The sequence below is a fragment of the Salvelinus alpinus genome, chromosome 8 (genome assembly GCF_045679555.1).
Source record: "Salvelinus alpinus chromosome 8, SLU_Salpinus.1, whole genome shotgun sequence".
NCBI classification, from domain to species: domain Eukaryota; kingdom Metazoa; phylum Chordata; class Actinopteri; order Salmoniformes; family Salmonidae; genus Salvelinus; species Salvelinus alpinus.
The window spans coordinates 11,550,216-11,559,445 of NC_092093.1; the positions used below are offsets into that span (position 1 = coordinate 11,550,216).

The following is a 9,230-nucleotide window of genomic DNA, read 5'->3' on the forward strand; positions in this document are numbered from 1 at the left end:
TTACAGGTCGAAGAAACTTGTCAAACTAAGTATAGAATCTTTAGGATGTTTTTATCATAAAAGTTCAACAATGTTCCAACCGGAGAATTCCATTGTCTGTAGAAAAGCAATGGAACGAGAGCTACCTCTCAAGTGAAAGCGCGTGACTGAGAACGAGGCTGTAGGCAGACCCTTCAGTCAAACAGCTCCCATCCGGCCCCCCTTCACATGAGCAGCCTGAAACCACGTTCTAAAGACGGTTGACATCTAGTGGAACACACCTCCACCTTTGGAAGATCTGTCTTGCCGAAAAAGGTTGTAACCAGAAAAGTTAACATCAGTATTCAAAACACTCTTCCTTAACCACGTCTCAGTACTGACCAACACATCTGGATTGGAGCTGTGAACCCACACTTTCAATTGATCCATTTTAGGTAATAAGCTTCTAGTGTTAACGTGCAGGAAATCCTGGCTTTTACTAGAGCAGAAATCAGTGAAGCAGATATCAGAGCACAAGTCAGAATTGGGACTAGTAACAGTAGATGGGCCAGGGCGTACATGCACATTTCCAGATATCATCAACAGTAATACAATCAAGGCACGGCAGAGGACAGGGAGAGCTCTATAGTGCTGAATTATGACCTGTGCATCATGTGCATCAGATGGCAACAAGATCATATTGTACAGCAGTTTACTTCAACAGATATTTGATCAATACTTTACAAGTACTCATAAAGATTTAGCTACTTTAGCTAAAGTATAACTTGTGGCCTCAAAATCAATGAATCTGTTCCACTTTGCGTAGAGCTACTGTACTGTACTAAAAATTTTAAAAACGTTATTCTGGGAACAAGACTCTGTGAAGTGTTATAGACATATGAGATGTTATCTATGCATTTTATGAGCTGACGGCTTCCTTCTACACGCTGCCTTGTCTTTGTAATCTGGCTGTTCATGGTCAATATCTTATTGTGTGTTTTCTGGGCTCTATATTTGCCACATGGTTCATTTAAAGCAGATCTTTAGCTGTTGTATAGATCTTCACAGCAGGGTGCCACATCAGGTGGAGAGCTGAGCTGTTACACGGAGCCAATGCGTATTTATAGCCCTTCCACTTCCACCGTTTAAAGATAAACTGCAGATTAGTGTTATTTACTCGTAGATATATTTGATTTTGATCATATATGATTCATCTTCAGAAAGTTCAATTTAAAGGTAATTTCCTATTGAGGCGGCATGTTCTGCATTTACCCGCGGGAACATTGCCTTTAAATTTCTATCGCGCTGTAGCACAGCTCTTCAGCTCTACGGACTCGAGCCCTAAAATAACCCTGTTATTGGGGAGAATCCTAATTGCCAGTGACATGTATTCTTAGTCTCCCATTGACGTCAATGAATAACTGAGTGAAAAATCAGGGGAAACATGGAAGTTAGGATTGCCTCATTATAAGCACGTAGTCCCATATCATGTAGACTTCAGAGTCATGGCTCTATTCATCACATCATTATCTATCTGCAATATTAAACTCCTGACTGCACCCTCCTTGGCTTCCAAGCATTTCCTGGTGCCACCTTATTAGTCTTCCCTTCTTCAAGTGGAGGGCTCAGTGATTGTGTCAGAGTAGAGTAGTTCCTCAAGTGTTCGTCCTCTCCCCCTCTCTTCCTCTCCTCCTCTCCATCATTGTCTTCAGTGAAAGGCCCACCTGCCTGGCTAATAAAACCTTCCATGTCATTTCAGGATATCAGGAAGTGAAGAAACACAAAGGGCTCACTAGGGGTCATGTAAAGTTCTAGTCAGGGTTGCCTAGGTTACTTTCTAAATGTAATCCATTACAGTTACTAGTTACCTGTCCAAAATTGTAATCAGTAAAGTAACTTTTAGATTACCCAAACTCAGTAACGTAATCTGATTACCTTCAGTTACTTTTAGATTACTTTCCCCTTAGGAGGCATTAGAAGAAGACAAAAATGTATGTTACCAATTGAATGACATCTATTGCAGGATAGATCTATGTTAAAGTTTACATAGTTGGCCATATATGGATGTTCAATGTTACTTTATGGGTTGGTTATGTAGGTTTCTTCTAACCCATCACTTTCTACGACATATAATAATACAATTAAATTATATCTTTACATTAATATATAATTTACAAGTCCAAACATGGATGTAGCAACTACAGATTGCCCCTTTAAGTCTATCAAAAGTGTACAAGTGGATTTTGGATTTTTTTTTTTTATCAGCATGAATTAGATTGAGCAATAAAAGCCCCACTTTTATTCCATAGGCTGGGATCCACACTATGCAGCTGTTATTCCATAGGCTGGGATCCACACTATGCAGCTGTTATTCCATAGGCTGGGATCCACACTATGCAGCTGTTATTCCATAGGCTGGGATCCACACTATGCAGCTGTTATTCCATAGGCTGGGATCCTCACTATGCAGCTGTTATTCCATAGGCTGGGATCCACACTATGCAGCTGTTTTCACTGGCTGTCTACTGGTTGATAGGCAGCTTTAACTTCGTGAATTCAACCATTATTGGGTTTGTGAATTTGTGAACAATCATCCACAACAACCACAATGCGTAAGGCGCAAATAGCTAAATGAGAGAGCAGCAGTGTGATTCACATCAATACGCTAAGTAGATATCAATAATACGTGATATCCGTATCGCCGTAGACTACACCAATGATGTCATCCTTACCTCCAAGCATTTATTCAAGTTGGATAATCTTCGGCTGCCAACAGCAGTCGCACCATTGGAAGACATAGCTCGGACTGTAGCCTAAAAAAGCCTATTCCTGCTCTTTTCCAGCGATCCATCAAACACATTTGGTGTGTCATCATAGTGGTCTCTGACTTGTGGTCAGACTCGATCAGGTGGAACAAACTTAAACGTGCACCTTTTTTTCAATGCTGATTTGAATGTCATTAAGAAAACAGAAAAGTGTTAAAGATTTTTTTCTCGCAAAGTAACTGTAATCTGATTACAATATTTTTTTCTGGTAACGTAACAGATGACAGTTACCGTTTTTATTGTAGTCGTTACTCCCCAACCCTAGTTCCTGTGTTCTACAGCATCATACTGAGGGCAGGTGCTACTGAGGGCAAGGCTTCAAGCACCATCACTAGACACAGGGTTAATCATTATCACTCACCAGTGGTTTCCTGAACTATAAAGAACGATAATAATGTTAGTATATTGTAATGTATAGCGTCACATTGAGGGCAGATGTTAGGTCTACATATTGAGGGTACGGCTTCAAGCACCATCACTGGAGATAAGATGAATCAAGCTTGGTGGTGATATAATACAGATGTTATTTTACATCAAGTTGAGGGTAGCAGGTGATACTAAAGCACCAGTCCCCAGACATAGGGTCATTACTGCTAAAGATGCAGCCAGAGATCACAATAATTGTTCAAATCGAGGACAGGTCTGAATGAACAAAAGAGATAAAAAATATTAAAATGTATTAAAATAGTTTGAGAATCGCCTCGTCTCCGAGGAATGATCCTCGGTGGTGGTGGGGAAATGGATTGTCATCAGTAAATTGTTGCTGTAACACTGCAAGTAAGGGAACTAAAACAAGTTAACAAATACATACGCCACAAGATTTAAGCCCATTGGTTGAGGGAGAAGAAGGAGATTTTTGCAAGAAATATTATTGTGCCATGCTGATAGGCTGAAAGGTATCAGGTGAATGACATTCCGCATGTGTTTAAGAGTAAAGGAGGAGGAGAGGCATGACTCTACACTGATGATGGTAGTGTTTGTGAACATATAACATATAAATATGAACTATGCCTGTAGAGGAAACACTGTGAATGATAATTAAGGAAAGGGAAAAGGAAAGGGGGATACCTAGTCAGTTGGTCAACTGGATGCATTCAACTGAAATGTGTCTTCCTGCATTTAACGCAAACGCCGGCTGCCATAATCGACATCTACGTCTTCGGCGCCCGGGGGAACAGTCGGTTAACTGCCTTGCTCAGGGGTAGAACGACAGATTTTTACCTTGTCAGCTCGGCGATTCGATCCAGAAACCTTTCGGTTACTAGTCCAAATGATGTTTACTGAATTGAGTTAAAGTGAGCTAGCCATACAGAACCGCCTTACTAACCTAAGTTATCAACTATGTTTTTTTGAAGCGTTTGTAGTAATGTTGGTAATGTAAGATGTGATCATGTCAGCAGTAATGGTGATTAGTCACATTGATAAAACGTCAGATAGGGCAACTGAAACTTTTATTGGACTTGGTGACTTTCTTTTCAGCACATTACAAAAATACATATATATTCAAAGCAGCTGATCTGTAACATTACTGCTGCTTTGGACAATAATGCAGTCCATCAAAAAACAAGAAAAATATTATTTTTTACAAATAGCAAAAAGTTGTGAAAGTTGAAAATGTGTTAAAATGTCATGTTAAGTGCCATCACAATAATTTCTACCAACCAGGAGAAGAAATGTTGTCCATGAATGTCTCCTAATATACATGTTATGAAAAGCATTTCTCCCAGAATCCATTGTTAAAAATACCAATCTCAAAATTCCTCTGATATTCTGGATGATTTCAAAACATTTTCAAATTTTTGTTATTGTATTTTTTAACATACATCTAAGGATAGCTTTACCAACAAACAAAATAACAATTTTAAACATTGACAAAAAGCAACACCATTTGAATCGACTCACAATTGGATTCGGACTGTGAACATAGGTTATAACAGAATGTTGGCACCTCTTAAAAAAAAAAAAAAATCTGCATCACTTGTCAATATTACAAATACACTGGCTATTGTCATACAGCGAGCAAGAAATCATACTTAACTAGTCATAAGAATCTATTTTAAAATCCCTCCACCATGATAATCATAGAAAACTGCTCGCTATGGCACTCAAAACATTGAAGAAAAGAATACTTTGTTATTTCAAAACACAGAGGATTTCATCATTAACATACTTCAAACACTGTAAACTTTATTCTGAGACCGAATGTCCTTGTACTAATTGACTTGTTCTGTTCTGCTGTCTGTCTTCCTGGTTTCTCCTATCCACTGTCTCAATGCTATAAAATAAACTCCAGAAAAGGCATATTTTAATGGTTTTATATGAAACTTGTTCAAAATTGAGAATTGTAGTTTTCTCCTCTCCACTTTCTCAATGCAAATATAACATAACTACATTCACATTTCAATAGTTATTATCAAACTTGTTTTGAAGTGAGAATTGTAGAACTATGTGTAGGAATACCGTAAATATTCACTCTTTTTTGTAGTTCAAAATCTGATTTCTGTCAACAAGCTGATAGTAAATAGGAAGCACACCCATGTCCAATTGGCTAAAAACACACAGCAAATGTAAAGCAGGTATGTGAGGTGATATGTTTGAGGTGAGATAATTTACTCTGTTGGAGATGATTGTATTAAGGGATGATGTGGCCTAAATCTTCCCTACTATTGGTCCGTTCTCTCTCTGATGTCACTGGTATTAGATTTGACAAGCAGATATGCATTTGGGTTTAAATAGACTTTTCATATGCTTTACATTTTGTTTGAATTACTTTGATCCTTGTGCGGATCTCTCTCTCTCTCGTTCCCTCTATTTCTCTCTTTCTTTCTTTCCTCTCTCGCTCTCTTTCTCTCTCTCTTTTCTCTATTTCAGTCTTTCATGTTCTACCTCAAGAATGATCCAATCAGATCTCAAGGTCGTGTGGCCATCGTCCTAACAGCTGTGCTGGACATTTTGAACATAATTCAATGTAACTCAAAAGCTTTTTTTTTTTAGATACATCCCAGGATGAACCGTCCTCATTCCTCACAGCTGAAAATCCCAAATTGTAAATCTGTTATTGGGTGTTAAACCCCCATATCACTTTGAGAAGCAACATTAACAACCCCCACTTTTTATTTTTCAAAGCTGCTCTACTAATACATGAGTGTTGAGTTAGTGAGGTGTGAAAGCAGGCAGATTGAGGCTTAGAGCACACAGTGGAAGAAACACAGGCGTTGATATGAAATACATTTTGATACTGGTTTAGCTGAATCCTGAGGGGATCAGAACTCACCCAGGTCGAACAGAACATTACTGTTCTAGAATTCACCAGACGGAACAATGGAATGATTCTAGAAGTGGAATGTACTGTACGATGTAGAATGTTGAAAAGTTTAACTTCACTAATTGCCTTTGATTAAGCTTCATCAAGTGTCAAGAGGGAGTAACGACCTTGCCACTATGTTGTTCAAATGTAAACAGTATGACCATAGGAAGGAAGCACTATTGAGAGGACCTGTATTGCAATAATCTGGTAAAATTAGTTTTAAAACAACAAAAATGTAGCTATATTATTCAGTACGTAGACAACTCAAGCAGCTAGTCTTTTGATTGATTTATAGTGGCCATTCTGAATGTAAAATACAGGGCTGGTATTATAGATCAAAGAAAAACAAATATTTAGGTAATGTTTGAAGAATAAAAAAACGGCCTCCCAAAACATCCACAAATAAACGTGTATATAACTGTACTCCTTTCCACAGTTACTACAGCAAATGAACTGATGTATGTCAAATATCCTATGGCGATTTAATCCTGCATCTAAGGAATGTTAGTCAATGTGTGCAACCGCTATTTACATCCCCTGCTCATATTGGGAACATACGGCTGGATTACATCATTATAATAATTGCATTTAGACATTGTATAACACATGCTGATATTTATAAAAAATTATAATTTTGTTTGTATAAAATTGTCTGTAACCTCTTCAGATTTTTAAAACAACAACATTTGGGATTTTTTTAAATTCTAAAATGATAATTAATATTTTATTGTCATATTGACATTCAGTGCGTTGTGTCACATACGAGGAGATGGATTGTAGTCCTCTGTTGACCTAAAAGGGTAATGATAAGACAGTTTAAAAATAAATAATTGCTATCATAATTTTTAGAAGTTGACCTCTTCGCATTAATTTAGTCAGTTAACAATTAAAATCATATTTCTAATCAAGTGTGATCTGTTTCCAGTAATGGATTTTTTTTTACTGCGCATGCCCAATATCTTTACAAAACTCCCATAAATACAGACATTATTGCACAGTAGAAAAGCTCCAGGGATTCCTAAATGATAAAATCCTCAGATAGATCAATAGTTGGCGGGAAACAAAGCGCTTCTAGAACAATCCCACATTCCATGTTTTCCTTTGTTTATGTTTCTCAGGTGGCAGTTTCTGTGACAAAAAGAACCAACAAAAACAGAATAACATACATCAAATTGTCCCAAAATATTCAAGAGGAGAAAGATTATCCAGCCAAACCCCGTGTTGAAGTCCTGTATGTGTTCATTCAGAAGGAGTCTGTTGTGTTAGCCTAGCCTAGCCTAGCCTGTAGCCTTAAGCTTTAGCTTTAGCCTAGCGTAACCTAGCCTCTCTCAGCCTCCTCCAGTTTAACGTCGCTGGCCATCAAGTGTTCCCCGTGCCACTTCTTCATGTGTTTCTCCAGGGTGCTGTAGACGCTGAAGGGCATGTGGCAGATATCACAGCGGTACACCTCCTTCCCAAACTGCCCGTGGGTCTTCATGTGGCGAGTTAGCTTGGAGCTCTGGGCGCAGGCGTAGCTGCACAGGTCACACTTGTAGGGCCTCTCTCCCGTGTGGCTGCGCCGGTGCACCGTCAGGTTGCTGCAGTTCTTGAATATCTTCCCGCAGTACTCACAGGTGTCGCTCCGTCGGCTCTCCTTACTAGGGGGTCGAGCCGGCCCGGGACCCCGCAGGAGGTGAGGGGTGGAGCTGCCCTCCAGGAACTCCCCAGGAGGGGTGGAGAAGCGGAGGGAACCCGTCTCAGAGGAGGAGTGCTCTGAGGAGGTGGCAAAGGGGGACTGGCGGGCGTCGCCGAAGCCGCGAAGGAAAGGTTCCCGGATGAAGTGGCGTGAGGCGGCGTAGCCGGCCAGGAGCTGGGAGTACATGTTCTCTGGGGAGATGAGGGTAGGCGCTGGAGGGAGCTCCAACTCCTTCTCCACCTTCACATCAAATAGATTGAAATTCAAGTTTATCTATACTGAATTTTAAAAATCTAACCCAGTTAAACAATACAACAAGATAAGGTACATTTTCCTAATGAAAAATGACGTACTTGTTTCAGCAGTCTTAAAGTGTGCTTTATGGTATTGGAAACAGTTCAGTGTAAAATACAAATATAAGAAAACAAAAACACAACAGGTTATCTAAAACAATAATAAGATCCCTGGTTAAAGGCATAGCTAAAAGGGGGTTCTTACCTTGATTCTCTTGTTGGAGGGGTTGGGGCAGGTGATGGGGGTGGGCCGGCGGTGGAACAGACCAGTGAAGGAGTCTTCTGACCCACTAATCCTTCCGTTCATCAAGGGCCTCTCTTCTCTTCCTCTGTCCATCGCTCTGTCCATTGCTCGCTCTCTGTCCCTCTCTCTCTCCATCTCCCCCCTCCCAGCATCTCCTCCTTCTCCTGACTCTCCATTAGGATGCCTCTCCCTGTCCAGACTCATGGTCCGCTTGGAAGGGGCCAGTCTCAAGTGATTGTCCAGGTGGTTATATGGGTGCATGATACCCACCCCTCCGTTCTCCATCACTCTTTTCCCACCATGAGGCTTCTCGTCTGGGGAAGGCCTCGACCCGTTTTCCATGTTCCTGTGGAACTCTGAGTCCATGGTCAGGTTAGACTCAGGCCTACTTAGGCCGTTCCTCATCTCCTCCTCATCCTCCATTTCATCCTCCTCTTCTTCCTCTTCCTCCTCCTCTTCCTCCTCCTCGTTGTCCATCCCCATTTTTCCCTCCCCCTCTCTGCTCTTCCCCTCCCCCTCTCCTCCCTCTCCTCTGTTCCCCTGTTCAGGGGAGCTCCCCATGGAGCCTGACTTATGTATGTGTGTCTTCATGTGTCTCTTCAGCTTGGAGGCTTGAGAACAGGCATGGGCACACAGATGACACTTGTAGGGCCTCTCTCCTGTGTGACTCCGTCTGTGGACTATCAGGTTGCTCTGGAACTTGAAGGTCTTCCCACAGAACTCACAGGACTTGGACTTGGCTTGGACCTGGACCTGAATGAATGAATGTATGTATGAATGAATGAATGAATGAATTCTTTATTGTCCCATAAGGAAAATGTCTTTGCAACATCACAGGCATTTCTGGAATACATATAACCCATTACAATACATACAACATTTCACTTATATATAGCATATATCCCAGGACACACTGCACATACCTGGG

At 40.6% G+C, this 9,230-nt stretch overlaps 1 protein-coding gene across 3 annotated transcripts in view; it reads right to left on the reverse strand.

Moving 5' to 3' along the window:
• Window positions 1-4,217: 4,217 nt before the first annotated feature.
• The window catches only part of LOC139582544 (B-cell lymphoma/leukemia 11B-like), a 57,490-nt gene continuing 52,477 nt past the window's right edge, over window positions 4,218-9,230 (reverse strand). For all 3 annotated transcript variants that reach the window (XM_071412632.1, XM_071412634.1, XM_071412633.1), the window contains exons 3-5: window positions 9,226-9,230; window positions 8,264-9,055; window positions 4,218-8,005 (exon numbers count right to left, since the gene is read on the reverse strand). The exon at window positions 9,226-9,230 is cut by the window's right edge and continues 699 nt beyond it. In XM_071412632.1, coding sequence (XP_071268733.1) covers window positions 7,409-8,005; window positions 8,264-9,055; window positions 9,226-9,230 — 1,394 coding nt within the window. In that variant the 3' untranslated portion in view covers window positions 4,218-7,408. The remainder of the gene's footprint in view (window positions 8,006-8,263; window positions 9,056-9,225) is intronic.